We start from the raw sequence: 22,950 nt of genomic DNA, 5'->3' as shown, positions 1-22,950 counted from the left end.
CTGCTGTGAGAGCAAGCAGAGAGAGTTGGGATTGTTCAGCCTGGAGAAGAGATGGCTCCAGGGAGACCTTAGAGCAGCCTTTCAGTACTTAAAGGGGGCTTATAAAAAAAAAAAAGGGGGGGGGACACAATCTCTTTAACAGGACCTAGATGAAAGATGGGCTTTTACCAGAGCCTGTTGTGACAGGACAAGGAGTGATGGTTTGAAACTAGAAGAGGAGAGATTCAGACTAGAGAGAAGGAAGAATTGTTTCACACTGAGGATGGTGAGACACTGGTCCAGGTTACCCAGACAGGTGGCAGATGTTCCAACCCTGGAAACATTCATGCTGGATGGGGCTCTAAGCAATCTGATGTAGTTGCATATGTCCTTGCCCACTGCAGGAGGTTGGACTGGATGACCTTTAAAGGTCTTTTCAAATCTCAACCATTCTATGATTCTCCAGATTTTCTACGTGCCAAGGACCAAAGCACATAGAAGAGACCACTCAGCTCCCTTCCTTTTACATTCTCTAATCTCTTCCAGATTTAAAAGCAACTGAGGTCTTGCTATTTAAAGGCTTTGGCTAATGGCTTTTAACTGTCTGCATGTAGCTAGACCAAGATGACCAGGCTACATGCTTCAAGTATGAGTAACCACAAAGCATTATGCCTCACAGAATCAACCAGGTTGGGAAAGACCTCAGAGATCATCCAGTCCAACCTCTCACCCAACACCATCTCATCAACTAAACCATGGCACTGAGTGCCTTATCCAGACTTATTTTAAACACTTCCAGGGACAGTGACTCCACCATCTCCCCAGGCAGCCCAATCCAATGGCCAATCTCTCTTTCTGGGAAGAATTCCTTCCTAACATCCAGCCCAAACCTCCCCTGGTGCAGCTTGAGACTGTGTCCTCTTGTTCTGGTGCTGGTTGCCTGGGAGAAGAGACCAACCCCCACCTGGCTACAACCTCCCTTCAGCGAGTTGTAGATAGCAACAAGGTCTCCCCTGAGGCTCCTTGCACCATGTCCCCTCAGCATCCCATCTCAACTCAGCCTAACACCTTCCATAGTCACAGAATCCTAGAACGGTTTCAGATGGAAGGGACCTTAAGGATGATCTAGTTCCAATCCCCCTGCCATGGGCAGGGACACACCCTGCTCCACCTGGTTGCTCAAAGCCTCATCCAGCTTGGTCTTGATCACTTCCAGGGATGAATTTTTAGTTTTAGCAGGAAAGTAGTGCCCAAACCCCACAAGCACAGAGAGATTACAGATGGACAACAGGAACAAGCAGTGCCAGTAATATTAAACAATAGTAACTAAATATTAAAATCATTACAATTTAGGGCTTTCAGACTCTAAGTGAAGCACTTCTAGATGCTTCATGCTATTGACTCTTTTAAATGACACTCTCTGTAGTAAATTTTTGTTTGAAATTACACTGAAGTGATTCCTTTGGTTTCTCCAGAATTCCTCAGACTGCTCATAGCATGACAGCCTGGGAGTTTCATGGGAGCAGCTGTACCCTGTCTAAATTATTCACAGAATATAAACTCATTTTGGTAGGAAAAGAATTTTCAGATCATCAAGTCCAACCATGAACCCAGCACTGCCAAGTCCACCACTTTGTCATGTCCCTCAGCACAACATCTACACAGCTTTTAAATCTCTCCAGTGATGAGGATTCCACCACTGCCCTGAGCAGCCTGGTCCAGAGCTTCACAACCTTTTCAGGGAAGAAATTTTTCCTAATGTCCAACCTAAACCCCCCCTGGGTGCATCTTGAGGGCATTTACCTTCTCCTTTTGCTTGTTTGTTGGCAGAAGAGACCAGCCCCCACCTGGCTACAACTTCCTTTCAGGGAGCTGTAGAGAGCCAGGAGGTCTCCCTTCAGCCTCCTTTTCTCCAGGCCAAACAACCCCAATTCCCTCAGCCACGTGAGGCATGTGCTTTAGATCCTTCACCAGGCTTCATAGCCCTTCTTTGGAACAGGTTCCAGCACCTCAGTGTCCTTCTTTGCAGTGAGGGGCCTGAAACTGGACCCAGGATGCAAGGTGTGCCCTCACCAGTGATAAGTACAGGTGGACAACCCCTGCCCTACTCCTGCTGGCCACACTACTGTTGATGTATCAAGCAGCATGGTTCTGCTGGCTGCTGAAGGCTGCTGGAGGTGCAAAAAGGCTGCTGAGGGCAACAGCACTGGGTGCTGAGTCACAGAATCAGTCAGGGTTGGAAGGGACTTCAAGGAGCATCCAGTTCCAACCCCCCTGCCATAGGCAGGGACACCTCACACTACATCAGGCTGGCCAGAGCCTCATCCAGCCTGGTCTTAAAAACCTCCAGGGATGAGGCTTCCATCACCTCCCTGGGCCACCTGCTCCAGTGTCTCACCACCCTTATGGTGAAGAACTTCCTCCTGGCATCTAATCTAAATCTCCCCTCCTCTAGCTTGGATCCATTCCCCTTAGTCCTATCACTACCTAACACCCTAAAAAGTCCTTCACCAGCTTTCTTGTAAGCACCATTCAGATATTGGAAGGGGTCATTCAAGTGCTTGGTCTCACATCCCTAATGGAGCACTAAGACCTGGAAGCAGTTACTTCCTACTGTGAAATTCTAATTTTACTTCCCACCTTCCCAAATGCATCCTGCTGCTGTTGGCTATGGTTGGGCAGGCCAAAGCCAAGGTTTGCTGACCATCCTGAGCACCATTCAGAGCTCTGCTTTCACATCAGACAGCAGGATCTCACTTTTCCTACTTCAACAGTTTCCAGCCTGCCTCTTTCCAAAAGTCTGGAATATTATCTTTCCAGACATAAAAAAAAAAAAACTTTACCCAAAGCTGAAACTTATAGGTAAAGAGTAATAATTGAGTGACATTTCCCTTTCCTCCTCTTCTAATTTTATACCAGGAGAACATTCTTGATTCTGCTGGGTGATGAAGAAAGAAGTTTTACAAGTCTTCACTTCATGTCACTTAGGCAGCAAAACCTGGCTGCTGTAAAGTGGTTTACTCCTTGAAAGAGTATTGATGCAACTGAGAAATTGTTAGGAAGTTCATCTGTCATCTGAGTTCCTCACAATGATTTGACCAACACTCTGCTAATGATCTACAAATCTGGTCATAGCTTCAAGACCTTCTACCCATGCCCAAGTACAAGAAGCAAACGTCTCCTCATGCTGACCTCTCAGAACCTTACAATGCTGCTTCCATCTGGAGAATCTCTAATCTCTATCTCTTCCTAACTTAGAATGGCAGCTATACAAGCACAGAATAATTCAGGTTGGAAAAAACCCTTGAGGACATCAGCTCCAACTATTAACCTTACTCTACCAAGGTCACCACTAAACCCTATCACTAAGTGTCAGATCTAAACGACCTTTAAACACATCCAGAGATGGTGACTTCATCACCTCCCCAGGCAGCCTGTTCCAATGCTTGACCACTTTTCCAGCGGAAAAAAAAATGTAAAAAAATCTCTCCAGTGTCCTGGTGCAGCTTGAGGCCATTCCCTCTTGTTCTATCACTACTTACCTGTGAGAAGAGACCAGCACCTGCCTCTCTATATTGGTGTTTCAGGTAGAATCAGAGACTCATAGAATCAGTCAGGGTTGGAAGGGACCACAAGGCTCAGCCAGTTCCAACCCCCCTGCCATGGCCAGGGACACCTCACACTACAGCAGGCTGCCCAGAGCCTCATCCAGCCTGGCTGCAAACACCTCCAGGGATGGAGCCTCAACCACCTCCCTGCACAACCCATTCCAGGCTCTCACCACTCTCATGGGGAAGAACTTCTTCCTCACCTCCAGCCTGAATCTCCCCACTTCCAGCTTTATTCCATTCCCCCCAGTCCTATCACTACCTGAGATCCTAAAAAGTCCCTCCCCAGCTTTCTTGGAGCCCCCTTCAGATCCTGGAAGGCCACAAGAAGGTCACCTCAGAGCCTTCTCTTCTCCAGACTGAACAGCCCCAACTCTCTCAGTCTGTCCTCATAGGAGAGGTGCTCCAGCCCTGTAGAGGGTGGTAAAGTCTCCCCTCAGCCTCTTTTTCCTCAAACTAAACAATCCCAGGCCCCTCAGCTTGCTCTTCATAAGCATTCTCTAGGGTCTTCATCAGCTTGGTTGCTCTTCTCTGTACCAGCTCCAGCCCCTCAATGTCTTTCTTGTATTGAGGTGCCCAAAAGTGAACACAGCGCTCGAGGGGTGGCCTCACCAGTGCCACCTCCCTGCTCCTGCTTTTAATAAGAAATGGTTTTCTTTTCAAACCAAGCATCATCCAATTGTTTCTTGCTGCATAAAAAAAAAAAACTACAGTTAAACTTGGCTGCCTTGATGCCACAAAATGTCATTTCCATTCCACGACAACAAACTTCCTGTTACTGGCTGACTCAATTCCAGTATGTTCACTGTGCTTCCAAGAACTTCAACATGGTTAACAGTAAGATTATGACCCCATCCAAAGTTAAGCCTTCCAAGGTTAAAATTTAGGGGTCTACACATCAAAAAAGCAGCAACTATCACCAGAAATCTCCCTTCTCCAGCCAAAAAAAAAAAAAAGTCCCTATTGCAGCCACATGGAAACCTTCAGTCATCCACCAAGGGGAATACAAACCAAGAACATCAGCATGGAAATTTTGTCCATCACTCCTCCATGCTTCAGTGGAGGCAGTTATGAGGGCACCAGTGAATAGAGACCAGCAAGTTGAGGCCATAAATTTGGTTTAGAATTGAGATGTAATGGATGGAGAGAACCCTCGATGCTAATTGACTGCCATGTTGTTTCCATTTCTGGTCTGAAAGCAAATCCAAGCCTGCAGCCTGAAGCTAGCACAACTTGTGCTTGAAATCCTTGGTGTGGTGACTGGCAACCAAGAGCCAACTGATGGCATAACCAATGTGCTCTCAGCCAGTGCAGGGTTCTCTCCGTTCCAGAAGGTTTGGGTTTTTTTAATAGTATTTTTCATTAAAATTAGCACATCCATAGCACTTTAAGAGCTAATTGAGGGCTTCAAGAGGCCACTGGCCTGCTCCCAAATTTCCCTTGGCGGTCAGGAAAGCCAAAGCAGCTACAGCAGAAACTCCAAGGCCCCTTCCAAGAGCCAACAGTGTCGTCATCCTGTGTCTGGTGTCTCTGCAGCAGCTCACAGCCATTGTCAGCCAGCAGCAGAGCCATAGGAACATTGAGTGTGACAGATTTACTGCCTGGGGCCAGGAGAGCTGCTGTGCAATTGTCCAACATCAGGTGAGCTGCATGCTGCTGCCTGGGAAAGAAGTGGGAAGCAAACCAGACGTTACAATTCCTTACCACCCTATTACAATTTGGAATCACAAAATGGTTTGGGTTGGAAGGGACCTTAAAGATCATCCAGTTCCAACCTCCTTGCCATGGGCAGGGACACCTCCCACTAGCCCAGGTTGCTCGAGGCCTCATCCAGCCTGGTGTTGAGTACCTCCAGGGAGGAGACATCCCCAACCTCCCTGGGCAACCTGTTCCAGTGTCTCACCACCCTCACTGTTGAGAATTTATTCCTAATTTCCAGTCTAAATCTCCCTTCTTCCAGCTTCAATCCATTGCCCCTTTTCCTATCACTACAACCCCTTGCAAAAAGTCCCTCCCCAGCTTTCCTGTAGCCCCCTTCAGGCACTGGAAGGCTGCTCTGAGATCTCCCTGGACCCTTCTCTTTTCCAGGCAATGATTGGTGTTGTTGATGCTTCTCCAGATCTAAGAATGTTGTTCCACTTCCATTCTCATATCACCTGCTTTGAGGTGAAATGAAGAGGAAACAAAATACTTTCCCTTCATTTGGGAGTTTAAAAAGCAGTGGGATAGCTACCAAAGCATCAGCCACTTACTCTAAGCTAAGACTAACAAAAGCCACATCCCAAATCATACCTAGGAGGAACCAGCAGGAAAAATTTCAACATCTCTTCCTTTGCTAGTTCCCAAGTTGCTCAAATATGGGCTGTCTGGGGCTGTTAGGAACAAGTTCTGCACCATGATGGTAGTAGAACAGTGGAACAGGTTGCTCAGGGAGGTAGTTAGTGCCCCATCCCTGAAGATACTCAAGGTGAGACTCAACAGGGCTTTGGGCAGCCTGATCTAGTTGAGGATTCCCCTGCTGCCTACAGAGGGGGTTGGACTGGATGAGCTTTGGAGGTCCCTTCCAACCCAGACCATTCTACAATTCTATTCAAGTTTTTTCAAGTCTGACATAAAACTGCTGCCTCTTTTCCACAAATAAAAAACAAACAAACCAACCAACCCTCACCAAACCCAAAAGACAACTACTATCTACCCTGGCTGTAAGACCTGAAACAATTCTAGCACACAACGTTCTGCCAATCCATCTAAGCTGGGCTCCCACTTGGAGGAGACAAAAAAAAAGCTGCCAAGTTTTGGATCTCTTCACCATCACAGCTGTTCCCTGCAGTAACATCCTTGTCTTGTTTGCAAAATCCAACAGTGTTCCTGACTAATCAAGACTGCACAATGCAAGGCTCCAACAGAACTTGACTTTACAACTCAGCAATGTGCTGTAACAACACATTTGCTCCCTTTCAGCTTGAGGCAATGTCTGAAGGTTCAGCTGAAGCATTTCCCTTTAAGACATGCTGTGGTGTCCTGCAGCAGAGATACCCCTCTTGGTTCATGAAGTACTCTGGTGATTTACTGGTGCCTGCAGCAAGTTCATTGCTGGCTGCATCTCAACCAAACTGAAAGCTGCAGTGTAGAGACAGTTTTGAACAGAGGGCACTGATGACAGCAAGCTGAGAGGAGTGGCTGACACACCTGAAGTCTGTGCTGCCATCCAGTGAGACCTGACAGGCTGGAGAGGTGGGCAGAGGGAAATTGAGTGCAATACAACAAGGACAAGGGTAGAGTCTGGCATCAGGGAAAGACCAAGCCCATGGTCCAGTATAAGTTGGGGACTGACCTGTTGGAGAGCAGTGCAGGAGAAAAGGAGCGAGGGGTCCTGGTGGACAGAAGGATGTCCATGAGCCCTTGTGGCCAAGAAAGCCAAGGGGTGGATCAGAAGGGCTGTGGTTAGTAGGTGAGAGAGGATTCTAATCCCCCTTTATTCTGCCCTCATGAGGCTGCACCTGGAATATTGTGTCCAGTTCTGGGCTCCTCAGTTCAAGAAGGACTTCAGGGAACTGCTTGAAAGAGATCTGCACAGAGCCACAGATGTGCTGAAGGCCGTGGAACATCCCTGTGAGGAAAGGCTGAGGGAGCTGAGGGCTCTTTAGCTTGGAGAGGAGGAACCTGAGGGGTGACCTCATTCCTGGTCATAAAGATGTGCAGGGCAGTGTGGGGAGGACAGAGCCAGGCTCTGCTCAGGGATGTCCAGTGACAGGACAAGGGGCAATGGAGCCCCTGCAAGCTGGAGCAGAGAAAGTTCCATGTGAACATAAGGGAAAACTTTTTCACTATGACAAAACACTGGAACAGGCTGCCCAGAGAGGTTGTGGAGTCTCCTTCTCTGGAGACATTCCAAACCCACCTGGATGTGTTCCCGTGGGACCTGCCCTGGGTGATACTGCTCTGGCAGGGGGGTTGGACTGGATGATCTTTTGAGGTCCCTTCCAACTCCTAACATTCTGTGATAGACTTCTATCCACATTAATGAAAGAGCCTCAGCTTTATTAGGGATTTGATACATGTTTTTGTAGCTCCATCCTCCACTCCAAATATCTATCTGCTTCTATCAGACACATCTGGATTTTTCATGTGCAGAACTTAAGGCCATAAATACATCCAGTAATTACAGCAGTCACATTCTACAGCTACTCCTCACAAGAGAAGTAAGTGCCCATTGGTCTTATTCACCAGAACAACCTTTGGTTCAAAAAAAAATAAGACTAAATTTAAATTGAGAATTACTACCAGAGGTTTAGAAAACAAAATAAAATACTTCTGGCAACATGAGAGGGAGGATCATGGAAGTAAAATACCCAAACCTATCATTAAGGAAAAAACATAATCCAAGCCTTTCCTATTAAATACCCCCAAAAAAAGGAACATTCACTGCTTTGTATCAGTCAGAAATTAGATTATGGAGCGTGCCAGCCAGCTCTAACATATTTTTTTTTACATAGCCCTTTAAAGCATTTGCTACATCTGCTTTCCCACAAGAAAAATTGTTGCAATTTATAATCATCTACTCCCCTTTCCCAATTTCCTCAGAAATCTATACCTCCAATTCATCAAAAGCAGAGGGAGGGTGAGGGAAGACAGCAGGGAATGAGAAGAGAATAAACCTCAAGTCTGATTTGTCCATTTATGGCATTAAACCCCTACAAGAAGTAATGCTGTAAGGAACTCCAACAAGACAGTCCTGCTGAAGCATCATTCTTAAGGACCATTCTGAACTGACCTACACATGCATCCACATTGGGGTTTGGACTAGGTGACCTTTGGAGGTCCCCTCCAACCCAGACCATTCCATGACTCTATGACTCAAATTAAGTTTCTGAATAATCAAGTCCATGTGGACAGTACAACACTGGATGCTTTGAGAGATCTGAGGTACTGGTGGGTGAGAAGCTGGACATGAGCCAGCCCTGTCCTGGGCTGATCCCCAGCAGTGTGGGCAGCAGGGGCAGGGAGGGGATTCTGCCCCTCTGCTGTGCTCTGCTCAGACCCCACCTGCAGTGCTGGGTGGGTGCTGGAGTCCTCAGCACAGCACAGCCAGGGAGCTGCTGGGGCAGGGCCAGAGGAGGCCACAGCCATGCTGGGAGGGCTGGAAGCCCTCTGCTGGGAGGCCAGGCTGGGAGAGTTGGGGTTTAGCCTAGAGAAGAGAAGGCTCCAGGGAGACCTTCTGGTGGCCTTTCAATACTTATAGAGGGCTTACAAGAAAGATGAAGATGGACTTTTTAGCAGGGCTTGCTGTAGCAGGACAGGGTATGATGATTTTAAACTAAGAGGGAGATCTAGATTAGCTATAAAGAAGGAATTTTTGCAGGTGAGGGTGGTGAAACACTGGCCCTTGTTGCCCAGAGGGGGGTAAATGCCTCATCCCTGGAACCACTCCATGTCAGGTTGGATAGGGCTCTGAGCAACCTGATCCAGTGGAAGATCTGGGGGTGAGCAACATTAATAGATGAGGGGAGAGCAACTGATGTCATTGACCTGGACCTGAGCAAAGCCTTCGACACTGTCCCACACCACATCCTGCTCTCCAAACTCTGGCCAGATTGATGTAGTGTGAGGTGTCCCTGGCCATGGCAGTGGGGTTGGAACTGGATGATCCTTGTGGTCCTTCCCAACCCTGACTGATTCTAGGATTCTATGTCTCTGTTGACTGCAGGGGGTTGAAACTAGATGGCTTTAAAGGTTCCTTCCCACCTAAAGCATTCTATGATTTGCAAATGAAGAAGGAAAAATATGTCTATCAAAGTGGCAGAAAGCTAGATTTAGGTTGGACATCAGCAGGAAGTTCTTTACAGTGACAGTGGTAAAACACTGGAACATGTTGCCCAGGCATGTGGTTGAGAGGTCCCTTCCCAGTCCTCTAATCATCTTCATGGCCCTCCTCTGGAACCACTCCATCATGCCCAGGTCCTTCTTGTGCTGAGGACTCCAGAGCTGGACACAGTACTGCAGGTGAGGTCTTAGCAGAGCAGAGTAGAGGGGCAGAATCACTTTTCTGGACCTGCTGACCACACTGCTTTTGATGGATTTGATGATTTTCAAAGGTTTTTTCCAACCTACAGGACTCTCTGACTGCATCCACTGAAAACTTTGCCCAAGCTGAAAGATAAAGCCACTAGAAGCACCATTCTTCCAGGACAAAGTCATCATAAAAACAAAGGAGAGTCCCAATGCCATTGTTCACCAAATCCTCCTCCTGAAACACCTTCAGGTATCTGCTAGAAAAAATCATTTAGGTAAGCAAGTGACATGTTCTGGTTTTCACCAAGTCTAATAAAGCCCCCTAAAACCAGGAGAAGGGCCAGGTTATGAGTTCTAATCTAACTGAATGTTGCTTCACAGATATGTTTTACATGCCAGCACAAACAAAGCAGCAGAATGAGGCTGGGTTTGAAGTTCTGCAGAGCTCTGTGTAATCTCTGAACCCAAACTGCATCAGGATCTAGCAATATCCCCATGATAAAAAAAAAAAAAAAAACCAACAAAAAAAAACCCAACAAAAAAATCAACCACCCCAGGGGTGTTTTATTCCATATGGCATATTAAGCTTGAAAGCTGAAGATAAGAGCAGCAGCAGACTACTAACCCTGTGGTTAGGCTGACATGCAAAAAAAAAAACCTCCCAACAAACCAAACCTTCACCTCTTTCATGCTTCATGGACTGTTACAACTTGCTCTGACCCATGTTGCTCTCTTCTGGCAGAAGTCAAGCTTGTAAATTGACTCTTCAGATGACTGATTAGCCTCAGTTTCCATGTAGCTTAGCACCACTCAAGTGAAATGCCTGGGAACAGGCAGTCTTGATTCCACAGACCTAAAAAAATCCCTAAAGAAAGCTAAAATTCAGATCCCTGTTTCCACTGCTTCTCAGGAAGACACCACCCCACATGGTTTTTAGGCCAAGAGAGATGACACTTGTTAGACTCCTCATCCATTTCTGCTTGCTTGAACATCCAGAGGCACTTTGAGAGGTCCAGTTACAGTTCATGTTTATTTATGCTGGCCTGAGGCCACCTGGGTTTTCACATCCAGAGCCAAGGGGATGCCTGCCTTCTCTTGGCTGCCATTCCAGGATGAAGAGCCAAGTCTTCCAGGTGGAAATTTCTCCTTGCTAGAAACATCAAGCCTGGCCATCACAGGAAGAACAACCACACTTATCACTAGCAAAGGGAAGTTTTAGCAGAGGAATTTGCTGATTTAAGAGCACAAGTCAGGTTAGGAGCATCCTACTGCCCAATCCATATGTGAGACTTGGTGTTTCCACATCTTGCTGGGAAAGGATGACAGCAGCATCAGTAGCAAGATCATAAAGTCTGAGAGGCTGTAAAATGAGCCAGTAATATGATTGCTAAAATACTGTCAAGGGTCAGAGCTGGGCTGGCCACAAGACAAGTGCTAGATGCTCTCTGTGAATCCCTCTGCATCCCAAAGGGAAGAGAAAGGGAATAAGGGAGAGAGGCTGATGGGCTGGGAAAGAAACTAAACCAGCTTTGATGGAACTAAGAACAATAAAATGAAATAGATAGAAAGCAATATCAAATCCAACCCCTGATGGCAGTGATGTCACCATCTCCACTGACACTGGGGGCAGGCACTGAGGAAGTCCCAGCAGCATCTTGTCCCCCTTCCCCTTTGTCTTTACCATGGGACTCTTTATAAAAAGGAAGTCTCCCTCTTCATGATAGTTTCCCTTGCACATGGCTATGAGGTCTTCCCTAAGCCTTCTCTTCTCAAGGCTGAACAAATCCAGTTCACTCAGCCTTCCTTCACAGGACAGGTTTTCCCAGGCCTCTGATCATTCTTACGGCCCTTCTCTGGATCCTTTCCAGCCTGTCCACATCCTTCTTGTACAGCAGAGACCAAAACTGTGCACAGTGCTCATGGAGTGTCCTGAGCAGTAGTGCATACAGTGGGAGAATGACATCTTTACCCCTGCCTGTGATACCCTTAGTAATGCAACTCAGCATTGGCTTGCTTTGCCACTGCAGCACACTCTTCACTCACACGGAGCCTTCTGTCCACTAAGACCTCCAGGACCCTCTCCCACAGTGCTGCTGTCAAGCCAGGTGGCTCCCACTGTGAGGTGCATTGCTTGGGTCATGTGTTCCCAGGTGCAAGACCCTATGCTTGGCCTTGTTAAACTTCACATAGTTCCTTCTTGCCCATTCAAGCAGCCTGTCAAAAACTTCCTGGAGGGCAGCTCTCTGGAGTATCAACCTCCCCACTCATTTTTGTGTCGTCAGCAAACTTCATCAGGACGCTCTTAATTCTACTATCTAAATAATTAATGAAGATATTAAACAGATTTGGGCCCAATATTGATCCCTGGGGGACCCCTGAATGATTCATGGAATCACAGAATGTTAAGAGGGTTGGAAAAGTCATCCAGAGATCATCAGGTCCAACCCCCTGACAGAGCAGGATCACTTAGGGGAGTCTGCACAGGAATGCATCCAGGTGGGGTTGGAAAGGCTCCAGAGAAGGAGACTCCACAACCTCCCTGGGGAGCCTGTTCCAGGGCTCTGTCACCCTCACTGCAAAGAAGTTTCTTCAATTCAAGAGAGATGTTGAGGGACTGGAAGGTGTCCAGAGAAGGGCAGCAAAGCTGGGGAGGGGTCTGGAGCACAGCCCTGTGAGGAGAGGCTGAGGGAGCTGGGGGTGTTTAGCCTGGAGAAGAGGAGGCTCAGGGCAGACCTCATTGCTGTCTACAACTCCCTGAAGGGAGGCTGTAGCCAGGTGGGGGTTGGGCTCTTCTCCCAGGCAAGCAGCAGCAGAACAAGAGGACACAGTCTCAAGTTGTGCCAGGGGAGGTTTAGGCTGGATGTTAGGAGGAAGTTCTTCACAGAGAAGGTGATTGCCCATTGGAATGTGCTGCCCAGGGAGGTGGTGGAGTCACCATCCCTGGAGATGGAGAAGCCTGGATGAGGCACTTGGTGCCATGGTCTGGTTGAGTGGATAGGGCTGGGTGATAGGTTGGACTGGAGGATCTTGGAGGTCTCTTCCAACCTGGTTGATTCTATGATTTTAAAGCCTTTAAGCATTGTGACTGCCAATGTATCCCATCTTCCCAACAACCCTTAAGCCTGAAAGGTCTGTTTTTCCAAAGTTTCAAGAAAAGAAAGGAGAGAGAAAAAGGAAAAGAACGCTCAAAAAAAAAAAAAAAAACACAAAACAAAAAAAACCAACCTTATTCCCATCAGTGCTGCAAACGTGCTGAGAGCTTGATTATGGAGACACGTCCAGAACATGACCTCAGCTGAATTTGGCCCATCCTGAGTGTTATGTGAAAGGTGAAACGTGGTGCTCCAGGACCAACTACCAACTCCCTAATATTTAGAAAGCCTTTAAGTGACCTCTTTGCAGGAAACCTGACAATAGGGCCAAGGGCCCCAAACCACCTCACGATTTGAGCTTTCCAGGTGGGGTGGTTAATTTTTTTTTTTCCTTCATTCATTAGAACTGGTTTTAAAAGAAGTGGCTGGAAGAACAGCATTCAGCCTTTCTAGATGGTGTGGAAAGAAAACTTCTCAGCAGCACCACGTTTGCCTGAGGATCTTGTCCCTGCCCAAAACCTGAGGAGGTTCATGAGCTGCGGAGGTGCTGAGAACTTCCGTGTGTAAAAGCTAAGCTGTCTGGGTTCTTAAACTCTTCCTCCTGCTTAATTACCTTGTAAATCCATGCAATTAAGCATCTGAGCACACAGGCACTGTTTTAATCCAACACTCTGAATTTTTTTTTCTACTGTTCACACGCTCTGGCATCCCTTAATTGATTTAAATCAACATCATTTGAGCCAAGCACATGCTTTTCATTAGGGTCTATTCACAAGCTTCAGGAGTTTCAGCTATTCACTTCTCAGAAGTTTAAAAAAAAAAAAAAATGAAGTCCAGAGGAGGACCACAAGGATGATTCAAGGGCTGGAGCACCTCTGCTATGAGGAGAGGCTGAGATAGTGGTTTTCAGCCTGGAGAAAAGAAGACTCTGGGGGGAACTTAGAGCTGCCTTCCAATACCTGGAGGGATCCTACAGGAAGGCTACAGAGAGACTTTTCCTAATGGTGTCGAGGGACAGGACAAGGGGGAATGGTTTGAAGCTGAGGGAGAGTAGGATTAGAATGGATTTTGGGAAGTTCTTCAGGACAAGGGTAGTGAGACGCTGGAACAGGCTGCCCAGGGAGGTTGTGGATGCCTCCTCCCTGGGGGTGTTCAAGGCCAGGCTGGATGAGGCCTTGAGCAGATGAGTCTAGTTGAGAGGTGTCCCTGCTCATGGTGGGGAGGTTGGAGTAGTTCTGAGGTCCCTTCCAACTTAAGTTGTTCTATGAAGTTAAATCATTTCCTCCCCAAAAAGTCTGATAGCAAACAGAGATCAGCCACAGAACTTCTCATTCTGTAGACTAAGAGTTGAAGCTTGAGCTAGAAACCTGCTCTTTCCATCAGTCTTCATAGTGATCCTGGTGGCATTGCCACACCTGGCAGCATGGCAGCAGCAGAGGAATTGGGATGCAGATACAGCATCACCAGGACTTGCTTCCTTGTTTGAGAAGTTTCAAAGCAGCCAGTACAAGCTGCTCTTCAGCCTCACATCTCAGGAAAACATGAGGAAGCCACATGTGCAGCTTGTGAATTTTTACTACAGGCAAATATCAAACCATGAGAAAGTCTTTCAAAATGTGGGATTTATGTGACCAGATGCAAACCTTTACAGTGCAGACACCTCCCTGCTCTCTTTACAGCCAATGGACAGAAGCAGGCAGACAGCAATTCATTTCCTCCCAAAGCACCATGTCCTGTCAAATGAATCAACTCAAATTATAGACTCAGAGAATCATTGAGGCTGCAAAAGATCTTCAAGATAGAGTCCAACCATTAACCTATCACTACCAAGTCTGCTGCAAAATCACTTCTCTCTTCTGAGTGGAACGTGCAACATGTAGGTTGAACATGAGGAACAATTTCTTCCCCACAAAATGGGGGAAGGCCTGGACCAGGCTGCCCAGGGCAGTGCTGGAGTCCCCCCATCCCTGGAGGGATTTAAAAGTCATGGAGACGTGGTGCTGAAGGACATGGTTTAGAGGTGACCTGGCAGTGCTGGGTTAATAGTTGGATTTGATGATCTTAAAGGTCTCTTTTTCCAATCAAAACCATTCTGTGATGCTCTCACCAAAACTATCATCTTTGAGAAGAGTTCATGGGCTAGTTACTCAAGTCTCAGCTGATGGAGGAGGTGGCTTGGTAGGATAAAAAGGACATCTGCCAGGAAGAGACAGTTTTTGCTTAACTATTACTGGTTATTTTAACTATCACCAGCCCTCTGAGCTAGATATTAAAGGTAAGTAGCAGTAGAGAGAGGAAGCCTGTGAAAAAAATAGAGCTGATTTGAGAGGGAATAGGAAAGATTCAGGACTACATTAAGGACTTGGCCTCAACACCCAAGGAACAGACTGACCTCCACCTCCACATTGCTACCTCCTCCATTCTGGGAGTCATAGAGATCAGTAAGGTTTCCCCTCAGCTGCTTCTCCAGGCTAAACAACCCCAGTTCCCTCAGGCACTCTTCAGAAGCCCTATTCTCCAGACCCTCTTCATTGACCTTCTTTGGACAAGCTGCAGCACCTCAAAGTCCTTCTTGAAGTGAAGGGCCCAAACCTGAACCCAGGTCTCAAGCTGCAGCCTCACCAGTGCTCAGTACAGGAGGGCAATCATTTCCCTAGTCCTTATGGTCACACTCTTCCTGTTCCAGGCCAGGATACTCTTGGGCTTCTTGGCCACTTGGACATACTTGGATCATACTCAGCCAGCTGTCAATCAGCACCTCCAGGTCTTTCTCTACCAGGTAGCTTTCCAGCCAATATTCTCCAAGCCTGGAGCACTCATGGGGTTGCTGTGATTCAAGTTCAGGACCCAGCACTTGGCCTCATAGATTTTCAGACAATAGGTCTCAGCCCAGCAATCCAGCCTGTCCTGGTCCCTCTGCAGAGCATTTTTACCTTCCAGCAGATCAACATCCCCTCTCAGCTTAGAGTCACCCACAAACACAGCGAGGATGCCTCCATTCCCTTGTCCTGATCATTGCTAAAAGAGAACTGGCCCCAAGTACTGAGCCCTGGGGAACACCACTTGTGACCACAAATCAAAGGCAACATGAAAAAAACCTATGCATGAACAAAGCACTCAGGACAGCCAGCACATATTTGCTCCTTTCTATTTACCAAGGACTTGATAGAAGGCAGTGTGAGAGTTCTAATGGACTGTGCCAGAATGCAACCAGACCTTCACAAGGTACCCCCTGGTTGTTTTCCACTCAAAGCACAAAAGACAGACATTTCAAAAGCAGCCTTTGGTTTAAATACTCTTTACAGAACAGAGAAACAGCACGTTGAAAATTTAAGAGAGCCTCATAAAATAAAAACTTCTGAATAAGCAACTCAAGAGTTAACTTTTCCTGCTACTTGCTTCACTCTGAAACATGGAGCTGATGCTTCATGCAGCCAACAGTGACACCTGCAGTCAACACTACTCAATGCATTTCAACTTCTACAACTGATTAAAACCCTAAAAAGCCTTCTTACAAAGGCTTTTGAAAGCACATTAAACACTTCCTTCATTTTTTGAGGATCTCCTTCATAGCACATCTCTTGCTATTTTTTCTGTAAGGACAGGCTGAGAGAGTTGGAGTTGGTCAGCCTGGAGAAGAGAAGGCTTCAGGGTAACCTCCTTACAGCCTTTCAGTACTTAAAGGGGCCTAGAAGAAAGCTGGGAAGAGAGTTTTTAACTGGGCCTGTTATGACAGGAGAAGGGGTGATGGTTTGAAACTAGGAGGGGTGAAAGTAGACCTTTAAAGGTCCCTTCCAACCTAAACCATTCTATGATTTTATGTATGGTATAAGCAAGTCACCACAAGTTCACTTCTGGGTAGGTAAAGCAGGTGTTTCTGGTGGTGAAAACCACAAGAGGCTAGTATGAAGGTAAACAAGAAAACCTTCTTCAGATCTGCTTTAATCATAATTTCCAATAGCTGAAGGGAGCTTGCAGGAAGGCTGCAGAGGGATTTGTCCTAAGGGTGTCTAGCAACAGGACAAGGGGAATGGTTTGAAGCTGAGGGAGAGCAGGGTTAGACTGGATCTGAGGTAGAAATTCTTCAGTAGGAGGGTGGTGGGACTCTGGAATAAGCTGCCCAGGGAGGTTGTGGATGCCTCCTCCCTGGAGCTGTTCAAGGCTTTGAGCAGCAGAGCCCAGCTGAGAGGTGTCCCGGCCCGTGGCAGGGAGGTTGGAGGAGATGATCTCTGAGGTCCCTTCCAACCTGAGCCATTCTATGATCACAATTCAAGCCTGTGAGATGTGGGGAACTACAACAGAGGTTTTAGACATTTCTGGTAAGTTGGTTTTCAGCAATTTGTATTTAAAGGGCATTTTGCCAGACAGGTTGGTAACTTCATTTCTGCAGTAGAATCATAGAATGGTTTGGGTTGGAAGGGACACTTAAAAGTCATCCAGTCCAAACTCCCTACAAAAAGCAGGGACATCTTCAATTAGATCAGGTAGCTCAGAGCCCCTTCCAACCTGACCTGGAATGGTTCCAAGGATGGGGCATCTGCCACTCCTCTGGGTAACCTGGGCCAGCATTTCAACACCCTCAGCATTAAAAAAAAAAAAAAAAAAAAAAAAAGGTCTGTCTTCTATCTAGGCTAAATCTCCCATCTTTTAGTTTAAAACCACCACCCTTTGTACTGTTGCAACAAAACCTGATTAAAAAAAAAAAAACCAACAAAAAACAAACTGTCCCCATTCTTCTTCTAGGCCCCCTTTAAGAACTGAAAGGCCACCAGGTCTTCCTAAAGCTTCCTCTTCTCCAGGCTGAGCAAGCCTAACTCTCTCAGCCTGGCCTTACAGCAGAGAGCTGCCAGCCCACCCATCATTGTTGTGACCTCCTCTGGCCCCACTCTAACAGGTGAGCCTGTGCTGAGGACTCCAGAGCTAGAGACAGCACTGCAGATGGAGTCTCAACAGAGCAGACAGTGAGAGAATGTTGGGTGAACTGGTTTCTGGCTGGGCAGTCCATCTCCTCTGGATTACGAGGGAGAATTTTGTAGAAGGGAAATTTAATTCAATGGTTCAGCACTGAAAAATAAAACAAGCCCCCCACACTCACACTTTGGTGTGGAGCTGTTTTGTTACCACTGCAGCATCATTCTACCACAGCAGGTTCTGGTAAGTTCTTTTTTTTTAATCCCGCTGTTCTGATTTATTGAAATACATTTTAATTTTCAGTTGAGGAGCACAGAGTTGGGGTTTTCCACAGCAGTTCTCCAATAAGGAAGCTCCATTATTTCAATATTTGAAGGATAAGCTCAACATGAGCTGTCAGCATGCACTTGCAGCCCAGAAAGCCAAGCAGAGCCTGGGCTGCAGCAGGAGAAGTGTGGCCAGCAGGGCAAGGGAGGTGATTCTCCCCCTCTGCTCAGCTCTGCTGAGACCCCACCTGGAGTACTGCATCCAGTTCTGGAGCCCCTATTCCAAGAGGGCTATGGACATGCTGGAAGGTGTCCAGAGAAGGGCCACCAGGATGAGCAGAGGGCTGGAGCACCTCTCCTGTGAGGACAGACAGAGAGTTGGGGCTGTTCAGTGTGGAGAAGAGAAGGCTCTGAGGTGACCTTCTTGTGGCCTTCCAGGATCTGAAGGGGGCTCCAAGAAAGCTGGGGAGGGACTTTTTAGGCTCTCAGGGAGTGACAGGACTGGGGGGAATGGAATAAAGCTGGAAGTGGGGAGATTCAGACTGGAGGTGAGGAAGAAGTTCTTCCCCATGAGAGTGGTGAGAGCCTGGAATGGGTTGTGCAGGGAGGTGGTTGAGGCTCCATCCCTGGAGGTGTTTGCAGCCAGGCTGGATGAGGCTCTGGCCAGCCTGCTGTAGTGTGAGGTGTCCCTGGCCATGGCAGGGGGGTTGGAACTGGCTGATCTTTGCGGTCCCTTCCAACCCTGACTGATTCTAGGATTCTGTGATAAGACCATGGGCCAGCTCTTAGGCAGATCACTCAGGAGTCCACATGGCTGAAGCCTGAAGACCTCTGAGGAACATCAAAACATCCAAATCCATCTTCTCGCTACCAGCGGTAGACCAGAACAACCTCTCTCCTTTGCACATTCCAGTCCAGAAGGTGTCTTTGCATTTGAAACTGCTCCTTCCACACACACTCACAAAAGTTCCAAGAGTTGAATGAAACAGCCTCAAAAACCTTACCTAAGCAAAGAGAAGACATCGTACGAGTTACGGACGCAGTTCTGATCCACCTGGAGAAGACTATTCTTCAGGGTACCTGAGTGATCCTTAAGGCAAAGAAAGAAAGCTAAGTTAAGAATCAAAAACTTGTTGATTCTTGACTAAAAACCATGCACTTTAGGTAGGAGAGCAAACGAGCTGCCACTGAAGGCAGTTTAATACATTCTGGATTGGTTCGGTTTTATGTAGAGAAGAAAGAGAGAATTAAGGTGGTGAAAGCATCCAGCTCAGGACTGTCACAGAACCACAGGGGTTGGAAGGGACATCAGGACATCATCTAGTTCAAGCCCTAAGGCCCAGCAGGTTGCACAGGACTGTGCCCAGGTGGGTTTTACATCACTCCACAGAAGGAGACTCCACCACCTCTCTGGGCAGCCTGGACCAGTGCTCTGCCACCATCAAAGTTAAGAAGTTCCTCCTCATGTTTAGATGGCACTTCCTATGTTCAAGTCTATGCCCATTACCTCCTGTCCTGTTGCTGGGCACCACTGAAGAAAGCCTGATCCCATCCTCCTGATATCCACCCTCTAAATACTTAGAAGCATTGATGAGATGCCCTCTCAGTCTTCTCCACCCTAAAGCACCCCAAGTCCCTCAGCCTTTATTCATCAGAGAGATGTCTTAGTCCCCTCATCATCTTTGTAGCCCTTTGCTGTACTCCCTCAACAGTTGCCTGTCCTTCTTGAACTGAAAAGCTCAGAACTGGACCCAGTACTCCAGATGTGGCCTCACTAAGGCACAGTAGAGGGCAAGAGAGAACTTCCCTCAACCTTCTGGCCACACTCTTCTTGAGGCACCCCAGGACAGCATTGGCCTTGTTGGCTACAGGGGCACATTGGTGACCTACAGCAGCACTCACCTGTAGAGATGTGAATGACCTCTCACTTGAGCTGTGTGTTCTCTTAGTGATCCATTACTGAACAAATTGCATGCACAGAAATACTGAAGGGTGCAATTTGCAGCATTGCAACTCTTAAGCTTCAGACCTGAGAGCCTATTTGGTAATGTGCCAGAGAGGCACAAGACCATGAAATATAGAACCAGAGGACTGTTTCAGGTGGAAAAGACCTCTTACATCTAGTGCAACCATCAACCTAACTGCAACACAGCCATTAAACCACATCCCAAAGTGCCATGTCCACACATTTCTTGAACACCTCCAGGGATACTCCACCACCTCCCTGGGCAGCCTGTTCCAAATCCTGACCACTCCAGCAGCAAAAGAAATTTCTCCTCATCTCCAACCTAAACCTCCTCTGGCACATATTCAGGCAATTTCCTATTATTCCATCTCCCAATACTAGAGACAAGAGACCAACCTCCACCTTATTGCAACCCCCTTTTAGGGAGCTGTAGAGAGCAATGAGGTCTCCCTTCAGCCTCCTCCTTGTCTGCAGGCTGAACAATCCCAGTTCCCTCAGCTGCTCCTCACCAGCCCTGTTCTCCAGACCCTTCACCAGCTCCTCCAGACCCTTCTCTGGACCTGCTGGAGAGAATCCAATGGAGAGCCACAAGGATGCTTAGGGGACTTGAGCACCTCCCCTGGGAAGAGAGCCTGAGATCCCTGGGGCTGTTTAGTGTGGAGAAGAGAAGGCTGAGAGGGGATCTGATCAATGTCTATCAATATCTGAGGGGTGGGAGTCAGGAGGAGGGGGCCAGGCTCTTTTCAGTGGTTCACAGTGATAGGACAAGGAACAATGGGTTCAAACTAGAAGATTTCAGCTCAACATGAGAAACTTCTTTAGAGTGAGAGTGACAGAGCCCTGGAACATGCTGCCAAGGGGGGTTGTGGAGTCTCCTTCTCTGGAGCCTTTCCAACCCCACCTGGGTGCCTTCCTGTGCAGACTCCCCTGGGTGATCCTGCTCTGGCAGGGGGGTTGGACCTGATGATCTCTGGAGGTCCCTTCCAACCTCTGATATACTGTGAGACTGAGGACATGCTCCAGCACTTCAATGTCTTTCTTGGAGTGAAAATCCCAACACTGAATACAGTACTCAAGGTCTGGCCTCTTCAGTGCCTAGTCCTGGGGGACAATCATTTTACTACTTCTGCTGGCCACACCATTCCTGATACAGGCCAGGATGCTGTTGGTCTTCTGTAGCTCTACTCCATGCTGTAACACATTTGGCACTTCACAAAGCCTCTCACTGGAGCCTATCTCCTTTTCTAGAGTCACAGATTGCACTGGGTTTGAAGGCACCCTCAAAGGTCACCTTGTACAACACCACTGCTGGCAGCAGTGACACCTCCAACTAGATCAGGCTGCCCAGGGCAACATCTAGTCTGATCTTGAATGTCTCCAGGGATGGGGCCCTCAACCACAGCCCTCAGCAACCTGTGCCAGTATTTTACCACTGTCACTGTAAAGAACTCCCCCCTGATGTGGCACTGAGTGCAGCCTCAGCAAGTTTGCTGATGACACCAAGCTGTATGGTGCAGCAGACAGGCTGGAGGGAAGGGATCCATCCAGAGGGACCTGCACAGGCTGCAGAGCTGGGCACAAGCCAACCTCAGGAGGTTCAACAAGACCAAGGGCAGGATCCTGCAGCTGGGTTGAGGCAATGCCAAGCACAAATGCAGGCTGGGCAGGGAGTGGCTGGAGAGCAGCCCTGAGGAGAGGGACTTGGGGGTGCTGGGGGATGAGAAGCTCAGCAGGAGCTGTCAATGTGCACTTGCAGCCCAGAGAGCCAACCAGAGCCTGGGCTGCATCAGGAGAAGTGTGGCCAGCAGGGCAAGGGAGGTGATTCTCCCCCTCTGCTCAGCTCTGCTGAGACCCCACCTGGAGTACTGCATCCAGTTCTGGAGCCTCTGTTCCAAGAGGGCTATGGACATGCTGGAAGGTGTCCAGAGAAGGGTCACCAGGATGAGCAGAGGGCTGGAGCTGCTCTCCTATGAGGACAGACTGAAAGAGTTGGGGCTGTTCAGTCTGGAGAAAAGAAGGCTCTGAGGTGACCTTCTTGTGGCCTTGCAGTATCTGAAGGGGGTTCCAAGAAAGCTGGGGAGGGACTTTTTAGGCTCTCAGGGAGTGACAGGACTGGGGGGAATGGAATCAAGCTGGAAGTGGGGAGATTCAGGCTGGAGGTGAGGAAGAAGTTCTTCCCCATGAGAGTGGTGAGAGCCTGGAATGGGTTGTGCAGGGAGGTGGTTGAGGCCCCATCCCTGGAGGTGTTTGCAGCCAGGCTGGATGAGGCTCTGGCCAGCCTGCTGCAGTGTGAGGTGTCCCTGGCCATGGCAGGGGGGTTGGAACTGGCTGAGCCTTGTGGTCCCTTCTAACCCTGACTGATTATCTGATTCTGTGTCCAACCTAAACCTCCCCTGCTCCAGTTTCAAGCCATTGTCACTCATGCTAGCACTACAAGCCCTTCTAAACAGTCCTTCCTAGGAATCCATGCTGTGATATGTTTAAAAGCTCAAATCAATCTTAGTTTTCAAGTTTCTGGAAGAAAAGGCTGATGTCATTCTTGAGAGACCAAAGTAGGCATTCTGCACAAGAGGCATCAAAGCAGCAACAGGCATCCAGCAGCTCTTCATGCTGCAAAGGTCAGATGTTGAGCTTGTCCATATCCAGCACAGTCCCAAATTCCTAGAAATTGCACAAACTCAGAACTTTCTTCACATGGTGAAGTGAATTCTAAGCAGGTCAAACCAGCTGGCAGCATTGTTGGAACATTTATAGGTTGTAGGATAAGAGACATTTATTTTAACACATGAAGCAGCCCTGCTGGTATCCATGATCAGCTCCTTTTCCAGCAGGGAATACTCCAAGCCTCAGCAGGCTCCTTCTAAAGAGAAGACAGGTGACATGCACAGCTACCCATGTCAACATCTACTGACACAAGTGCATTAACCATAGACCAATATAAAGGACATCTCAAGGTCTGAATGAAGTAGGATGGTGGCAACTGAACAAACTAGGGTGGGATGCATTAACAAGAGTGGGCCTGGCATGTCCAAAGAGGTTCTCCTCTCCTTCTACTCTGCCCTGGTGATATAGGTCCAGTTCTGGGCTCAGCTCAAGAGAGACAAGGAACTAATGGA

At 47.8% G+C, this 22,950-nt stretch overlaps 1 protein-coding gene across 1 annotated transcript in view; it reads right to left on the bottom strand.

Annotated features, from left to right (window-relative positions):
* UVRAG (UV radiation resistance associated) overlaps positions 1-22,950 on the bottom strand; it is a 161,870-nt gene that overhangs the window by 97,612 nt on the left and 41,308 nt on the right. The window contains exon 6 of the mRNA XM_054383915.1: positions 18,873-18,958. Coding sequence (XP_054239890.1) covers positions 18,873-18,958 — 86 coding nt within the window. The remainder of the gene's footprint in view (positions 1-18,872; positions 18,959-22,950) is intronic.

The sequence above is a fragment of the Indicator indicator genome, chromosome 1, assembly GCF_027791375.1.
Source record: "Indicator indicator isolate 239-I01 chromosome 1, UM_Iind_1.1, whole genome shotgun sequence".
NCBI classification, from domain to species: Eukaryota; Metazoa; Chordata; class Aves; order Piciformes; family Indicatoridae; genus Indicator; species Indicator indicator.
This window is presented reverse-complemented; position numbering and strand designations above follow the sequence as displayed.